We start from the raw sequence: 19,074 nt of genomic DNA, 5'->3' as shown, positions 1-19,074 counted from the left end.
GTTGATTTTTTATTGGAGGTTTGTGTTATATCTTTTCCCTTCTGATTGTTATTAAATTTTGTTTTTAAATTTTAGAATTAGTAGTTTATCTTCAGAAAAATTTAATATTTTAACTATTAAGTTATTCGAAAATATTTTCCAGAAGAGAAAAACTGTTACGCGGAAGGGGATTCTCGAATTTCTGAAGTCAGCTCCTAAAAATAATTCTAAAAACATATTTTTTGCGAAAAACAATATTGGAATATACTTTTCACCTTCATGCATATAGCCAACTTCAAAACACAACAAAAAAAGTGAAGCTCCTGCACATCGTACTAAATGATTTAAGAGGAACAAATTATTGAAGAGAGTTATGAACTCAGAAAATTGTTGTTATTGACTTTGTCCCCTTATTCAGAAAAGAGACCAATGATTGTTCCCTTTCGAATGTTTCATATTGATAAGCATATTTTCATTTCTTTTTTGTAAAAAGAATAAAAATATTCTAACAAATTACACATCTTCTAGATTTAAGCAGATTGCAGAATATTGTGTAGTTTCCAAGAAGAATTGTATTGATATACCAACTAATTAAAAATCAACCAGAAATTAGTAATCTAGTCATAATGAACCTGTTAGCTCTTAGTTAGACCAGAAAATTACTTTCCAAAGTAAATCAAATCATGTAAGTTTATTTTAAGCAATTCACATCTCTAACTTGTTTGGTCAATATAAACATGATGTTGTCATTTTGATTTATCATTTGTCGCAAAAGTGAAATTAAGATAAACAAAACGCACTGAATTTCAAATTGGAATTTAAACTTAATAAATTTGTTACCATCACGCTCATAGTTTAACTTCTACTCCTTTCATTTCAATTATTTTATCAAAATTGGTATTAAGAAACTAAATGTTTTGCAACTATTATGGGTTGATGCTAACATATTTTCGTGGGTTTTTTTTAGTTTTGAAATTATTGAAATTATTGTAGACTTTAGTTTTTTACAAATTTAATAACAATCAGAAGAGAAAAGATATAACACAGCCCTCCAATAAAAAAATCAACATCAACATCATCAATTATTTTGTTATTAAAATGGAAAATAAATGAACGAACATAGCAAAAACAACAAATTGCAGTGTCGTGGGTTGCTGTGTGTGGATGTGAGAGAGGATGGAGATGAGAGATAAACAAATTGGATAAGTGAGGAAGGTGAATTAGAATTAGGTGAATGTTTCAGATTTTTTTAGTTGGGACAACTGTAAGGATAATAGAGTGAATGTTGGAGTGAGAGAGATGAAAGAGAAAGAGTTGAAAGGAATGAAGGATGACAGAGAGGAGAGAGGTGAGTAACGGGATTTGTGGGTTTCTTGTTTTTTTTTTAATTATTCAAATACTCTTGACTTTAAAACTTAGAATCCATAATATGTAAAGATATTTTTGTCCAGCAAACCCATATATATAATTACAATTTTGCACTAAAAAGATTTATGTGTCACACTTTTTGTTATATTTAATTTTCACATTAATTTTATTAAAATATTTTTATAAATTAAAGTAAATATAATTTTGCTTAAAACTTTTTCAAATTAATAACAAAATTTATGAAATAATTTAACTGCAAATAATGTATAAAAATAGTTTATTATTTAAATTTTAAATAATTTATTTCTTAAAATACATTTATAAAACATAATTTTTTAACTTCATTTATTTCACATGAAACATCTTAGAAGGTTTCGCACCATAAATTTTTAATTTTCAATTATTCCGTTTATGAGCAGAGATGCATAACTGTTAGACATTATTGATTATACATAAAAATATAATTGATTTTGTATCTTCTAGAAAGTTAACATATGTAATTATTAAATATAAGTAATCTTTAATCAAGTAATTAAATCAAATTCTACACTTTCAAATTTCAATTTAAACTCTTAAATTGAAAGTTAATTGGTTTATTATACCAATTTGAGAATTATAATGTCAAGTTTAATTTTTGGGTTTGTTAAAAGATGTAGATCTAATACATTTGTTTGTCCTAATATTTATTAGATTTATTCAATGTGATTTCTAGTTTTTTTTTTCATTTAAATCATCCTTTTAATTAAAAAGAGTTAATGTGATATTTTTTACTAACACATTACCAAGATTAATGATATACCGAGATGTGACATAAATATGACATTTTTAAGGTGAAAATTGTAACAACTTAGGACAAATTTACTTACTAGGTTATTACAATTTAGTACTTAAGCACAAGGAAGTTTTAAACATGATAAAATATAATATTCACAATTCTTCATAATAACTCAAATTATAAAAAATAAAGTTATATAAATTCATTATAGAGAACCTATAACACACAAAATATATTTATATATTTAACTTCTAACACACATATTTCTCTCTCGAGAGAGTCTTAATGTTGCTCATTTCTTAAACCTAAATTATTCTATATTGACATGAAAATACATTATCATCACAAGTGGATAAGTATAATTATAAAGAAAAAGTAGAGTAAGATTCTTAAAATAGTTGAAGCTAATATTTACAATTATCAAGATATTAAAATATGATGAAAGAAAGAACAAGAAACGTCAAAGTTTTATAATTGTTCCATTTTTTAAGAATCTATATCGAGTTTCTAACAATTTAGCTAGAATTTTACTAAAATATCAAGATTTAAGATTATAAGATTCATCTATGTAAAACCTACACTCTAAATATAAAAGAACTTGAAATACACTTCAAGATTTTCAACCAAAATAATGCTACACACAATTATTGTTGTTGGGATAAACTTAAATTTTAGGGTTTTATTAATAATTTTGTTTAAATCTTATTTTATTAGTTTTTGGGTATAGTAATATTTAGTTTGATTTGATAGAGATAAAATAGGGATACGTAGTTATGATTTTCGGTTTATCTTGGTACAATATTATTTTATGATAGATTAAACATATTTTATTTTTAAGATAATTGATATTTTATTTTTATTCCTCGTAATATTGTAAGTGTTATGGTTATTTAAAGTCTTTCAATTATCAATTAATAGTAAGACTCAATTTCAGGAAAATATCAGAGTGCGTATATTGTGAGATTTCCCTATCAGTGGTATCAGAGCTTTATGCTCTGAGTACCGAGAGAGAGAAAAAGAGAGAGAGGAGAGAGTCAAACACCGTGAGAGAAAAAGTGAGTGCTTGATTTTTTTGTGAGAGAGATGACAAAGGTAGTCAATGGGATGAGTATGCCACAATTGTCGGAAAATACCAATTACGACAATTGGTCTTTGTAGATGAAGGTTCTTCTTGGATCCCAAGATGTATGGGACATAGCGGAGGACAGGTACAATGAACCCGCAGATGATAAGCATCAGATAGAGAACCAGATTGCTGCATTGAAAAAGACACGAGTGAAAGACAGATCGGCTTTGTACTTTCTGTATAATGTAGTGGATGAATCTAGATTCGAGAAAATAGCTAATGCAAAGTCAGCAAAAGAAGCATGGGAAATTCTGAAGGTGGCATACAAAGGAGATACCTGCGTGAAGCAGGTTCGAGTACAAGCTCTCAGAAGAGAGTTTGAACATATGGAGATGGATGAAAATGAGGGAGTTGTCGAGTTTATAACTCGAGTGCAGAAGATGGCCAACCAACTCGGAATGAACGGAGAAGAGATTCCTCCTAACCAGGTTGCAAAACAGATCTTGAGAAATTTGACGGATGATATTGAAAGTATTGTGGTCACTGATAATGCTAATTCTTACCATTATCTAAGCATCATTTTAGTAGCAAAATGAACTCTTCTTTAGCTTATTACTTGCTTAAATCCTCTCTTTTATTTAGTTTTAGTATTTATCTATATTTTGAGCTACATTACGTAAATAATACTCTAATCCCTTATTTTTTTTATCTATTTCGATGTTAGGAAGATCCTCCATTACATTGAAGAGCCTCGGTGATCCAGGAAGTCATTGATTTAAAAGTCATTTTCGCTTAAGCGAGAATAATTTAGCTTAAGCGAGAATGACTATCTTCTCCAAGAAGTTTATTCTCGCTTAAGCGAGAATAATTTAGCTTAAGCGAGAATTCGGGCAGTATATATACTCACGAGGCAGAAAGAAAAAGGGTCTTTGGTTCTTTGGAGGCGCGATTTCACGTCTGGAGCTCATGGAGGGCGCAAGGAGCTTGTGGGAACATCTCCTCCTCTTCCTTTGGGTCTCCTTCTTCTTCCATCTTCCATGTTTGTAAGCTTTAGGGTTCTCCATGGAAATGGAGAACTAGATTCATCTTGTTAGGGTTAGATGTAGCCTATGAACTCTTGTGTAATGAATGATTGTTTCGTATTTATAAATGCCTTTTCTATCTATTACTAGTATTCTTGTTTTCGATCTTAAAGCTTGCATGTAATGGGGACGTTCATGACTTGATTTTGGGGTTTCATTGAGCCAAGGATGGGATATGAAATCTTGAACTGAAACAAGAGTCCTTGTAGGTCATTGAGCCAGGGATGGGATATGATTCACATGTTGTCTTAGATCCTAGTTCTTAATGCGGGTTTGCTTGTTAGATTGTCCAAGGGATTGGAGTTTGATAAGGAAAACCTAGGCTCTTTCACCTAAGGGATTAGGGCTAGAGTGTTTTAGTGGATTGACTTTAGGAAATTGATAGAGAGGAGATGAAATTGGTTATACACAAGAGTGTATTGGTGAAAACTAACCTTAACAATGTCATTTCATACCATTTCTAGTCTTTTCCATTTCCAAGTGCCTTCAATACCAAAGTCCAACCTTGTAATTACTTGTGAATTTATCTTTTTGCACATATTCTTAAATGATGAGTTGTTCTTGAGTCTAGATGAGTTGTTAATCGCACAATTTTTTAGTATTACGAGTCTCTTGGGAAAACGATATCTGGTCTTACCACGATTTATTACTTGAAAGATTTAGTGAACTTGCCAAAGAGATTAACAGTCACTATTGAAGAGACAAAGGATTTATCAACTCTCATTGTGGAGGAGTTAGTTGGGTCATTAAAAGCCCACGAATTGAGGAAGAAAAAGAAAAAGAGGGAACCCGATGATCAAGCACTACAGGTACAGTTTGACTCGAATAAATCTCGGATTACTCAAAGCCAAGGTCCTAGCGGTAGAGGGCGATGACCAAGGACAAGGGAAAGGCCGAGGATATCGATCAGGAGTTGAATTTTTTAAGTGTGGCAAGTATGGCCACTATGCAAATGAGTGTAGATCAAGCAAGTGCTACAATTGTGGTAAGGTAGGCCATATTGCAAAGTATTGCAAGACAAAGACAAAGGGGGAGACGAATCTCCTTACTGAAGATGTATAAGAATTATTGCTGGTAAAGAGCTTGGATGCAGTGGACATGGAGGGCCCAATCCCAATAATGGATGAAGTGATATTGGTAAAGGATGCAACGATTGTGGAGAAGGAAAATCTGGAGAAAGAACTCAAACAAAAAGATGAAGAGATTCAGCGGATAGGGAGGCTTCTAGATGAATAGAGGGTTGAGCTTGAGGAGCTGAAGAAGGCAACTCTTGAAAAGGAAGAGAAAGCATATAGCGTTCATGAACCAGATAAAAATTGGGAAGAAGAAGAGATGAAGGTTGATGAAATTTCTACCAACTCGGTATGGTATCTAGATACTGGGGTAAGCAATCATATGTGTGGAAATGATAACTTTTTTGATAAACTCACTAAGGTGGAGGCCAAATTTATGTCTTTCGGAGATGACTCCAAGGTGGTCGTGAAAAGGCGTGGAACAATTCAACATTTGCAAAAGAATGGATGAGTTGGACAAATTAGGGATGTTTACTATGTTCTGGAGCTGAAGAGCAATATTTTAAGCATGGGTCAGATAATTGAAAAAGGTAATTCAATTTTTATAAAAAATCAAGTACTGTATTTAAAGGATAAGCATGGTCGTCTAACAACCCAGGTAAAAACAAAGAAGAACTGGTTGTATGAATTGGAGCTGAAAATCTTGGAGAGAAGATGCAAACCCGGAGTAGGATGATGCACATGGAAAGTCGATCGAAGGAAGGAATAATTTAAGTTTATGGGGAAGTTTGTTGGGATAAACTTAAATTTTAAGGTTTTATTAATAATTTTGTTTAAATCTTATTTTATTAGTTTTTGGGTATAGTAATATTTAGTTTGATTTGATAGAGATAAAATAGGGATACGTAGTTATGATTTTCGATTTATCTAGGTACAATATTATTTTATGATAGATTAAACAGATTTTATTTTTAAGATAGTTGATATTTTATTTTTATTCCTCGTAATATTGTAAGTGTTATGGCTATTTAAAGTCTTTCAATTATGAATGAATAGTAAGACTCAATTTCAGGAAAATATCAGAGTGCGTATATTGCGAGATTTCCCTATCAGTAATGGGTCTTTCATCTTTATATATTGTTGTACTTTCTCGTTTCTATCCAATGTGGGACTTAGACTCACACTTGGAGACCCAACATCTCCCCCTCAAAGGTGAGTCCCTTCCACATAGGTACATTCTTCCTCTAGCGGAAGCATTCCCAACCAACCACAACCATGAGTAGCCCTTTCCAACCGTCGTATCTTAACGGTACTTGCTTACCTGGATACCCTTTGCTAGGAAGACTTTCAGTATAGGGATCATTATACTCGTCCGAACCTGTCACCAAGACAATAACTGTAACATATCATTTAGATAATCAATAAAATATAAAAGAACAACAACATAAAGATATAAAAAAAAATACACGCGAATGATTTGCATGTTTTACATCTCAATCTTAGGCAAATCAAGAAAACCTTAGAACCAATCCAATCTTCATTGAATCTTTATAGAAACTTGAAAAATCGTGTTAACCTCTCTAAGAACTCTCAAATATTTCTTTCTCTTATTTTTTTTTTTCAAAAATCATAGTTAAGAATGAGAAGGAAGTTGATTTTAAAGACAAATATATTTATTGATGATATTAATTGATTATGAAAAAAACGTAATTGATTAATGTCTTTCAACTTTGAAAACTTGTAAATGTATTAATCAATTAGATTAGATTAGATTAGTAAGGTAGTCGATTAATACAAATCAATGACAAGTATATAATTTGAAATTAATTATTTTCACGTCAAAACTAATCTTAATTTATTATGTTGTGATTAATTTGATTTTAAGAACATTCTAGCTTGACTTACAACATTTCTAGATTCAATAAGCAACTAATATACTCTAAAAATTATTCTATAAATAAAACATGACTTAACACTAATTATCACATACTTGTACCAATATTTGCTTTGGACATCATAAAAAATAACAACTTTATCTTCTTTGACATATTAATAACAATCTCTTCCTTTTTTTACGATGAACAACCCTACATTAAACAACAAAACCTTTCTCCCCCTTTGGACATGATAAAAAAAGGGACAAAAGAAAAGGAGAGAAAAGAATGCAAAAAATAGTCAATCACAATGAAGTATATAACCAAACATGTTGTAGTATATATCCAATCAATCCAACCAAAACATTAGAAAAACATTCAAAATCCTAGCTTACCTTTGCTTCCCCTAACTTGAAACACCCTATAGTGATAAATAGACCATTAAAGAAGAGTGAGGTTTTTGTGAGGGATGAGTAATGAAGGAAGCGGAGAATGTGATAGTCATGGAATGCATGTCATTATATAATATGATACTAAAGTAAAAGGCAACATATGTGAAAGTGGGGTGCAAACCTCACCTTACAAGCCGGTTTGTGGGGTTGAGTTAGGCTTAAAAACCACTTTCTAATATGGTATCAGAGCTTGGTTTAGAGCCTATCTTAGCGAGATTTATGTGGACATTATGTTCCACCCATTTCCGGGCCACTACCGGACCACCCATTAATTATACTCTCACACTCGAGATGTCTATACCTCGGCGTGAATTGGGGTGTGTTGGAAGTCCCACATCGACTATAGATAAATGTCAAATTATAATATATAAGTGGGATGCAAACTTCACCTTACAAGCCGATTTTGTGGGGTTGAGTTAGGCTTAAAAACCACTTTCTAATAAATGGAATATTAAAGTATAAGCATCAATGTTTAATCAAGTACCTAGAAAAGAACATCATAGACTTAATGTGCAAACAAATTTTATCAGATTAACTCAAAGTACAACCAATCATAGAAGAACAATCATGATCCTAAAAGCTAAAGGCATGGTTCTTCCCTTAGGAAAAAGCACCCAAGTAATGACAAAACCTATAGTCACTTTCTCATCATAGATTTTCAAAGTCTCTAATGTAAAAAGTGTTGATGAGAAAGATGGTTTATCAAGGCATCATGTCCAGTATGCCAAACTAAGGGTTCTTCCTTTTTAGTGAACAAGCATGCAATAGATTCAAATGATGTATTTTCAAACTCAATCATATAAATGTTTAAAATTCTTTTACCAACAAACACTACCTTATTTTATGTAGCCCAACATATTAGGCAATGACTTATCTTAAAAATTATCTTTAAACCTTTATCACATAGTTGGCTAATGCTTAATAGGTTATGCTTCAACCATTTAACTAACAACACATTCTCGATCATAATGGAAGATGAACTCTTTACTTTTCCATTGCCCAATATTTTTCCCTTGTATATCGCTGTAAGTGACGTGACCATTGAACACATTGATTTATGGCCTCATGACTCAATTGAAAAATAGGTTAGATGGAATATTCAGGTAACTAATTGAATTTAGGTCCTTTCATGTTAGTGGCTTGAGGTGTTCCATTAGGTACTCATTTGTACTTTCCTTTAGGAACACCATAATTCTTGAAATAAGATGAATTTGATGAATGACTAATTTCACAATAGTAAAAACATGTAAGGGATTATGGTTCTCTAATGCTAAGGAAGTTCCTAAGTTTTAAATTGCTCTCTATAACCTATACCTTTCTTTCAGCTTACTACTTTAGGAATTAAGGATGACATTAAGATTAGAGCTACCTATAGTAAACTTAGAAAGAGTTTTCACCAAATACTTGATTCTTTCTATTTGTTTTGGGTAATTCTCAAAACTATGTGCACTTTCCTTACAATTATAAATAGGGTTTTTATGAACATTTTTAAGAGCTTCTAAGCTAGTTTTCATATTTTCATTTTTCATCCTTTAGTTGTTTTAATCTATTCTCTAAGCTAGTCTCCTTTATACGTATTATTTGAATTTTGCAATTTTCTAGCTTCCTCATGCAATTCATTGAATACATGAAGCAATTGATAAAACTTATTTTCATCAATAGTTTCAAAACTGCTTACACTGACTACTCTTAGAAGATTTCGATTATGCATCAACCATTAGGAAAACAAGTTTCTCCACTTTAAGGCTTTCATTAGAATCACTACAGGTACTTGAGGCATTGTCCTCCTAGGCTGTGTAAACTTTTTTCTTCTTCTTATACTTGTTGGATTCATTCTTTTGTTGCAGTTTCTTTCAAATTGAAAATTGGACATTCAAGCTTGATGTGACCAGTTTTACCATATTTAAAATGTAAGATCCTGGTGGTAGACGCCATTGAATGTTTGAGTTGTAGGAGAAGTTTGTCAGTTTTAATAACAAATGTAATAAAAGAAGATAAAGATGAACAAAATAAATAAGAGATTACATAACAAAATTTAAATAAAGAAATAAATAAATTATAAAAAGATAAAAAAAGATTAAAAAAAAATATGTTGATTCTAATGCTTTTTCAAAATAAGATTCATCATTAGTTATCTAAAGAAGATTGTTCAATTAATTATTGTCTTAGATTTTCAAATTAATCAATGTAAATTCTCAATTAATTTGTTGGCATTCTCACTATTAACCAAAAGTCAAAAACAAGAACTTTGTAGATTAATCATAGTAAATTTAACTAAAGTACATTTTCAATTAAATATTATTACGTCTAATCATATCTATTCTTTTACCTCTTGTATCAAGTAAAAGCTAATTAACAAAAACATATTCTTGATTAATTCTTGTTAAAGATTTCATATTTAATCAAAGTACATTATCAATTATTTGCAAAAATTCATTCAATCACATGTAAATTTCTAACTTTAATCAAAGTAAATTCTCAATTAAAATTAAAAACATTTGGACTCATATGATTGATAAATATGTAGATTTAACATTATGATAACCTACTACAATATAAAAACCATTACTTTTACTTTATTAAGAAGCAAAAGACATAGATAAAAATAAATCACAACAAGAATTAAAAGAACAAATAAATTTATTTATCTAACCATAGAATCTAATTAAGAAATTATAGCAGAATCAACTCTAGAGGCTTAATATTCCTTGCAATGTAGAAATAACATAAAAATATAAGAAAAAATGGTGGATAACGTGAAAGACTATGGAGAGAGGATGAGATTAGGTTCCTCAAAGGGTTCCTAAACTCCCCTAATGTGTTTCCCTAAGTCTTCTTTATATAGAAATTGGACAAGGCTTTGTTTTAGACTTTTCTGTTGTTGTAATATTTTTTCTAATAATATAGTATCTTCCAATTATCTTTTATATAATCCAATATCTTCAAGATATATTTGATTGTTGTGGAAATCTAAAAATATTTGAGAAGATCTTTGCTAGATTCAAAAAGATTTGACAAATATTATCTTTTGATATTTACTCATACAATTAAATAAGGTAATTATTTAAAAATATGAAATAAAATATCTAAAGATATATTTTATCAAATTATCTTTTATCATAAATATTTATTAATTATCAAATCCCTTTTTGTATACTAAATAAAGAAAATCGCAAGGTCTAATTTTTGTTACTTCTTACCTCTTCTTGGCTTATCTAAATTTCTTCACTTTTTCATGTTTTTCTTACCTTCTTCATGAAATGTTTGGCTTGACTTCTGGTGGTTTTGATTATTTTCTATTTCTGAATTTATCATTAAGGTGTCATGAAACTTTAACTAATTTATTTCTATATCTTCATGAGCTTAACTTAGTTGCAGTTGTACTAACACCTCAAAATATTCAAAGAATATTTATGGAACTAAAAATCTATTTTAAACATATTTTTGTATCTCATGTTCAATAAACCCAATTATAACAAATCCTAATTAAAATATTTTTTTAAACTACAAAAACCAATCAAGAATATAAAGTTAAAGTCTAAATGAGGACATAAATATGCATTAATCACTCACTGAGTGATTCCATGATCCCACATGCAAGATGAGAATGATTGATATCCATTCACCAGCTTGATAATGTTTATAATAGGATATTAAAAGTACTACTAGAAGTTGTTACAAGCTCTTAGAAGTTTGTAGAGGTCTCTTTGTAATCATTACTTTAGGGTTAGAGTTCTCTATATAGGTTGATGTATTGCTTCAAATAAATCAATTGAATAAGAATATTCTTTCTTTCAAATTAATCCTTTCAAGTGTTGGTATATGCAAAGTGTGGCCTTCTCAAGGGATTAGCCATAATAGAAAATCATATCCATAACTCCAAAAAAATCCCAAAGCCCCTCAATCAAAACAATCCTCTGATCAAACTCATACTTCTTCACCACATGAATCATCAAGCTCAACCATCCCAGCTCAACCATCCCAACTTAACCACCTGAATTAACCTTTCATTGTTAACCATCAAGCTCAATCATTCTAACTTAACCACTTGAACCAATCCAACTTTCTCAACATACCAACTCAACCACCTCAACCAACTCATCATTCTCAACCACCTCAACTATCCTAATCTTCTAAACTAACCGAGACATTGGTTACTAAAAACATTCAAAATACAACATAAACCAAAACAGGTTTCTTATCAAGATTAACATATGTTGACCCAACAATAGACATAAATTGAAGGAGAGATGTTATTTGAAAGCCATGATTTCTTTAATGCATTTTAATTTATTGTTTTTTTATATGTATTTTGAAGTACAATTATGTAATTCTAATGTATTTATTATCTAGATGTATTTTGAAGCACACTTGTGTTATTAAAATGTATTTATTATCAAGAAGTATTTCCATAACAATTTGTCTTTAAATAACGAATTATTAATAAGTTATGCAGTCCAACCACAACTAAGTGCGCTTGCTTTCTTTTATTATAATTAAGTTCATGTTCCCATTGATTTCCTTTATAATATACTCAATATAAATATACCAACAATCTTATACTCATTGCTTGGGATCAAGATTACATATACTAATTGAATGTTACATTACAAAAGTAAATGTCTTGAGTAATGTATAAACATAATGTGACCACAAATAGATCTAGGTTGTACAACATCTCACAATAATTTTAACAACGATGACACCATAATTGTGTTAATTACAACAAGAAAACACAAAATGGCTAACAACAATTGCACCTACTTTATGGAGACCTTCACAAATTTATTTAGATTACACATCTTCTTCCTTTATCTCATGATAATTGATCTCTTTTATCACTAACTTTTTCAATTCACCATTGGAAAAATTGCACCCTACCACTTCTTTTGTGCCACTCTAGTTTTTAACAAAATCACAACACAAGACGAATCAAGTATACTCATTCAACTAATCTTCACAAAACTAAAAATAAAGCATACAAAAAAATTTCCAAATTTAAAACGACCATGACTAAGAGGAATATTGGTTTTTAAATCCTCAAAGCATTATTCATTGTGGAGGTTTCAATTACAATTGTACTTGATGAAGACTAGTAGCTAGCCATTAATGAGAAATGAAGGACGATTAAATGTTAAAGAGAAAAGGAAGAGAAGAAGAAGCTATCTTAACTATACAAAAAGGAAAAACATGACACGTTCTCGTCTCCAACATATTAGTGTTTTAAATCATTGTTTTAAAGTAAATATGTCAAATTGTTCCCTATCAACACCAATCTAATAAAAGAGAATACATTGATTCATTTTAACTAAAATGAGAACTAAATTGAAAACAAAAGGACCACATTATCTAAATTGAATAAATATTAGGAAAAAACCTTATTAAACAAAATTGTCAAATTAAACTTAATTGATTTTCTCTATATATGATTTGACATTTTTTTATCAAGCATAATTAGTTATAATTAAATGGATGTTCGATTAAGCTGCATTACATAATTGCATTTAGTCATACTCAATTATGACCTTTGTAAACATTTTTTTTCTTTTATATTCATTACTATAAAGGAGGATAATAATAAAATATTGTCACCATAAAACTGCTTAATTGGATAATTCTCGTATCACATGCATGATTATTGCAATCAATTTTAGAAAAAATTTGTATTTGGCATCACTTTCTTAACTGGATAATCTATTTGAGCAAACAAATGTGTAACAATTTCAGTAATCATTTAGTAATCTCGCAGCAAAACAATAGTATCAGGAAGCACCTTAATCAAACAACAGGTCCTATCCATGCACGATAAACCACAAGAATGTCAATACCATTTCATTCTATCCAACTATGCTACTTTATCACTGTAGTGCAGTCTCAAAAACAATTATAACAATGTAAACACATAACAAGTTAACTTACTTTCTTCTAAGAGGCTTTGGTGCAATTCTTACAACTACCAGAAAAAATGCAGGGTTCATTAGCATAGGTATATGTCCCAGAACATGTACACTTCGGGACAGACAAAACAAAATCTTTCTGTTGTTGAATGCCTTGAAAAGACAACTTGGATGAATACGAAGAACGGAACTTCTTTTGAAGCCAAAGGGTTTTAGGAAAACAGTTAAAGTGGTCATTATCTGAATCGAGGATTGATGGATCTAGATGAGCACCGTTGCAACCCTTTTCCTTGGAAGAATCAACTTCAGCACATGTTGTCTTCGTACTCTCTTGAAATGATCTATTCAAAAATCTTTCCCCTGAGCTCAGCAAATTCCCTTCACAACTCCTCAAAGCTGTTACAGCATCCATTCCACAATCAGAGGTAGAAGTTTTGTCCTTCATCATGGGATTTTCAGAGGCGCAATCACCATAATCTGATTCACTTCCTTGTTCATTAGATGACAGTGACTTCTGTTGCTGATTTCTGCGGGAACAAGTGAAGAAACTGAAAGTTGATCTCTTCAGTTTGCAATACTTAGAATCTGAAGCACAAGGTGTATAAGTGATCCTCAACTCCACATTGCAACCCAATATGAATTGCAAAGAGCTTGCAATCATTTTCCATGACTTCTCGGCCTTGGATACATGGTGACTATGGTGGAACTCTATCTCGGCAATAGCAAGACCTGCAAATTAGTGCATTATTAAATTCCTCATTCAGTATTTTGCTCATTCCACAAAATTTAGTAATCTTTAACTTTTTTTAAAATATAAAAAAATAAAGAATTAATCTCAGGTAAAAATTCTAGTAAATTTAGACATGGGTAATATTTAAAATTTACAAGTACGTTTAAAATCTAGTAGAAATACACTCCTCCAAATGGTTAAAATTTATAAGGAAAGTACACAAATTAAGAGAATAGTTTATAGAATAAAAGTGAGACCCACAAAATTGTCATTTCTAATAAATTTCAATCAACACAAGCATATTTAAAAGGGTGTGTTCTAAAAGGGCGAGTTGGTAGCCTTTCTCTTCAGACAATAAAGAAGCAAATTTCTGAAAGAAGAAGTGTGACAGAAACACCAAACAGAACAGCAGAAATAAGTTATACTGTGATAAAGAAATTTTTAACTGAATGGTAAATGAACAGCTACACCAGAGAAAAGGAAAAGGAAATTACAAGCTGTACTGCGATCAACATGAAGTGACGACAACTTCCCCTTCTTCCTGAGAAAAGTTTTGAGCTGACTAGAATGACAAATCTCAGTGGCTTTATACCAAATGGAATCCAATGTTCCTTTGTGATCCTCCGGCACTTCTAATCTGTATGACTTGTTAGCAAAATGCTCCAAGTTTTGAACTGTGGATAGTGTAATGCCGGTGTTACTATTTTTATCCATTCAAGGAATGAAGAGAAAGGTTAGAATTTTCAACCTGACAAAACCACTCCATTCTGCCAATCTCATCCAACACACCAACGAGAAAAGCAATTGAAAATAATGTTAACAGGCCAAGCAAAAATGTTAAGCTCACCTCCATTGCATGCACCTCTAAGACTAAATTTGGTGTCATTTGCATCCACGCATTGATAATCTACAGAGCTTAGCTGTAGGAGAGCTACGGTGAACCATGTTGTTTGATTCTTCGAAATTCTCAGCTGCTTCTCAGTTTCAGAAAGTATTTTCAATGCATTGTTTAGTTTCTGCAGATCAGCTTCCGCTGTAATAGAGAGAAAAAACTAGTCGGATAACAGAACTAAGATATGAGCAAAATAGGATTTTACCAGAGAGCTAAATAAGATATAAAATATATTATGCTTGAGAAACACAACACCACTTACAGGTATATTTCCTATAAAATCTACTTCTGACTTCTGAACCACCATTTTCACATTTCCCTGCAAGTATGTCCATAATGAGATTTGCTAATTGTGATACAAGTTGCAAAGGATCTATCCTTGATCTCATCAGCTCCCGAGCTCTAATGACTGTATTTGAAGTGTCGGATGAAAAAGCTAGATCCAGCAAATCGAGTAATTCATCATCTGAAACGATCCCAGTCTGCCGAACAACAAATGGGTAAGCAAGAATGCAAAGGAAAAATTGAAGTTGGAGGGAATACATAAACAAAAGTGCTAGACTTACAAGCTCATAAGCTAAAGAGATATTGATCTTTTTACCCAGCAAACTCATCTGATCAAGCATCATTTCTGCATCCCTAACAGACCCACAAGATTTTGCAGCAATAAAGTCCAAAGCTTCCTGTTCAAAATCAAGACCTTCTTCGGCACAAATACTTTGTAATCTGCATACAATGTCAGGGTCTTTAACCTTTGGAAAGTGATACCTCTGAGCCCGGGAAACTACACTCCGAGGAAGCTTATCCAAATCAGGAGTTATCATCACGAAAACCACATGTTGAGAAAGGTTGTCTAGGCTATTTGAAATGCTTGCCCATGTTTCCCCATTCAATAGCTGACACTCATCAATAATGAAAACCTTGAAACGTGAGGAGACTGGAGGCGTGCTTGCACTCTTAACAAGGGACTTAACCTGGTCGGTGCGATTGATTCTCACAGAATCCACTTCCTTAAAATCTTTACTTCTTCCAGAAAAGAATACAATACATTCTCTGCATAGGCCACATGGCCTCTGTTCCTCGAAAGAAAGACAATTCAGTGCAGCAGCAAATATCCTAGAGGCAGATGTCTTGCCGGTTCCACGTGGACCATAGAACAGATAAAATGATGTTATCCTTCCTCTGGAGATGGCCCCCAACAGAGACCTTACTACCACATTTTGTCCAACCAAATCACTAAATGTTTTAGGCCTAAATTTCATCGACAAACTTCTAGGAGTTTCCAAATTCAGACCAATCCCACCACCATTGTTTCTCATGCTTCTGTGTGCGTGAAGATCTGACTCATCAACACGGTGAGATACCAAAGGACGGTCTTCTATCTCACCATATAGATTTGATTCTCTAAATCTTGGTGATTTTGACCAACAACAGCTTATTCCACACCCATTATCATTATCATCTAAACTATCCATACCTTGATTTATGCCAACTGAACCACTATAGGGTGAGAAATCATCATAACCAGAAGGGTATGGACTGACATTGCCATCAACACTGCCTACTAACTCTGATGGTTTTACTTGATTCTTGCGCAGAGACTTTATTGCTGACTTAGAGCAATCTATTCTCTCTAATTGAGATGATCTAGTAGTTGCTACATAACATGAATCCCCATCCTTGAAATCATTATTACGTGGAAGCACAATAGAAGCCAAGTCCAATCCTTTACCCCCATGGTTGCTACCACAACTTTCACTTGGTGATTTGTTTCCAGAAATGCATTGAAGATTAGGCTTAGAGTAAACTACTGGTTCACCATCTTGTTGGAGACCCTGACAAGAAATCCCACTAGGCCTCAACCTTGAGTTGAATGCAGAATCAGCATTTTTCTGCTCCCTTTGTCCCTTGAAACCTAAACTTCTTGATCTGAGAGCAGCATTATCATCAGAATCACATGGCTTAGCAGCATCAGAGAACCGAAGGGAAATGTCATTAGCAGAACCATTTTCCCAATGCAGATTATCCACCAAATAACAGAGCTTGCTCATAGAATTAGTTGAGGGATCCCTCAATGACCTGACTCTCCTCAGTGCCACAAGAGTTTTAGAAATTGGAATATCAACTGAATGCCGCTGTCCTTCCATCATTATCTCACACCACTAAAAACAATTCAACCTTCACCACCTACAAGACAAAGATAACATCAACACAAAGCGAAATACAAATCACACACATAGACAAAAGGGGTGGGGGCACATAAAACAACCCAGCAAAGCAGAGCACAAAATCACAGTTCTTTATACCTCCTAATACACCCCTTCAAGAAAACACAAAAAGATAATGCGGTCAAAATAAACAATAATTATACATCAACAGCTTATCATCCTGAACACTTTATTAACCTTCTCCATTTTACATTTCTCTCTTTCTCCCTTTTTTCTTTCTTTATCTCTCTAGCTTCCACTTTCTTTTTTAAAATCTCTAGGTGTGTCTACCTGTCATTTTTTTTATGATCTGTAGAAAAACATAAAAGTTTACCCATACTGGTGATTGGGAACTGAAAAAGAGAGACAAATACAATAAACAAAAAGGATAGAAAAGAAAAAGAAATAAGAAAGAAAATGAGACAGATGAAAAGAGATAGAACCACTGAGAAAATCAAGCATAACTTAATGTCAACAACACATGCAATTGACCGACAAGTAAGCAAACTAGATGAATCCTTTAATGGCCAAAAAGGACAACAGATTTCCAGCAGCAGAAAACGACCTTGAACAACACAGAACAGCAGCAGCAAGCACTCCCATTGAGGCGCTACCCTGCAGTGGAACCCATGCCCCGTTTATATTCCCACAGCAATATCAAAACAAAACAAAACAAAAAAAACATAAAATAAAACAACAGTGAAAGAAAAAAAAAGGAGGGGAGGGAGAGAATCTGAAGTTCAAATTTCCATAACATAAAATAATGCATGAGGAGAGAAAAAACAAAGTGAAAGGACAAAGTTTTATAGAGGAAAAACCTGGGAAGAGAAAAAAAAAGACAAATGTTGTAGAAGCAGTGCTGAATGCAGGGAGGGAAATATAGAAGAGAGAGTGGCAAAACAGTAAATGCGGTAAATGCGAGGGGCCATGGGTGGTGAGAGTAGTGCAGTTAAGAGTTTTGGGTTGAGAGGTTGGTGGGGGAGTCTCGACCAGCGAGCCCTTTTCAGAAAGAAAGGAGAGGGTAATTTTGTAATTTGAGGGAATGGTTTCGGTTAATTTAGTTGAAGATAAAAAAAAACAAAACAAAAAAGACTGAGGTTTCGGTCGGATCCTGCAATACTAATTTCTTCTCTCCACGTTGTTCCACATACACCACATTGCACTCTTTGCTTGTTTCACTTTCCGAGGACTAGGACCAGCACACTCTTGTGCCCCCCTACGGTTCCTCACTCTTCTACGCTACAATTTATTATTCCTGAAATTTCAATTATTTTGGTACAACTTTGTCTTTTTAGTATCTTTGCACTTTACACTAGTACTGCATTAGTCAATGCTGTCTTTTATACTATAAAATCAGCTACGAGATAAACAATGGGAAAAAGTAAAAAGAAAATTTGAAATTCACTGTTTTAAAAATTTAAATTAGAGATTTAATTTAATTTAATTTTTATGAATTTATTCATGCTTTATTAATGCAACTGGAGCGTCTAAATTAGTCAAAGTTCTTAGATTTGGAGGTATTCAAAATGTCGGGGTCTGTGCAGTTTATTACAATTATGTGCATATTTTCTGCTCATTTAGTACCTCCTCTTAAATTATATATCTTATTTTAGCCCTTTCAAATTTTTTCAAAAACTGATTATTTTAATTTTATAATATGCTATTTTTTCTTAATCTTTTCACATAAATAAGAAAAAAAATTCGAATGCACATTAAAAAAACTAATTAAGATATATTTT

General features: G+C 32.1%; 1 protein-coding gene across 4 annotated transcripts; it reads right to left on the bottom strand.

The window, feature by feature from the left end:
- Positions 1-13,322: 13,322 nt before the first annotated feature.
- Positions 13,323-18,453, bottom strand: LOC108329965 (protein STICHEL-like 2). Of its 4 annotated transcripts, XM_017564381.2 has the most exons (7): positions 18,154-18,453; positions 17,901-17,950; positions 15,695-17,315; positions 15,391-15,610; positions 15,084-15,269; positions 14,731-14,910; positions 13,323-14,235 (listed from the first exon to the last, which is right to left on the bottom strand). In XM_017564381.2, the coding sequence occupies exons 3-7, from the start codon at positions 17,276-17,278 to the stop codon at positions 13,535-13,537; spliced, it is 2,871 nt and encodes a 956-aa protein (XP_017419870.1). In that variant the 5' UTR covers positions 17,279-17,315; positions 17,901-17,950; positions 18,154-18,453; the 3' UTR covers positions 13,323-13,534. The 4 variants fall into 4 exon arrangements, with proteins under 4 accessions (XP_017419870.1, XP_017419874.1, XP_017419869.1 ...); XM_017564385.2 differs by lacking the exon at positions 17,901-17,950; XM_017564380.2 differs by lacking the exons at positions 17,901-17,950; positions 18,154-18,453 and adding an exon at positions 17,435-17,744.
- Between the last annotated feature and the right edge of the window lie 621 nt (positions 18,454-19,074).

This window comes from Vigna angularis, chromosome 4 (assembly GCF_016808095.1).
Source record: "Vigna angularis cultivar LongXiaoDou No.4 chromosome 4, ASM1680809v1, whole genome shotgun sequence".
NCBI classification, from domain to species: domain Eukaryota; kingdom Viridiplantae; phylum Streptophyta; class Magnoliopsida; order Fabales; family Fabaceae; genus Vigna; species Vigna angularis.
This window is presented reverse-complemented; position numbering and strand designations above follow the sequence as displayed.

Bases quoted from the DNA above. Each gene is read 5' to 3' on its own strand.
- LOC108329965 (XM_017564381.2), bottom strand. From the start codon at position 17,278: ATGATGGAAGGACAGCGGCATTCAGTTGATATTCCAATTTCTAAAACT. The intron at 15,270-15,390 runs GTAAGTGGTGTT...TCTCTATTACAG, and splicing joins ATTTTATAGGAAATATACCT to CGGAAGCTGATCTGCAGAAA. The intron at 14,911-15,083 runs GTGAGCTTAACA...CACTATCCACAG, and splicing joins TAGAGGTGCATGCAATGGAG to TTCAAAACTTGGAGCATTTT.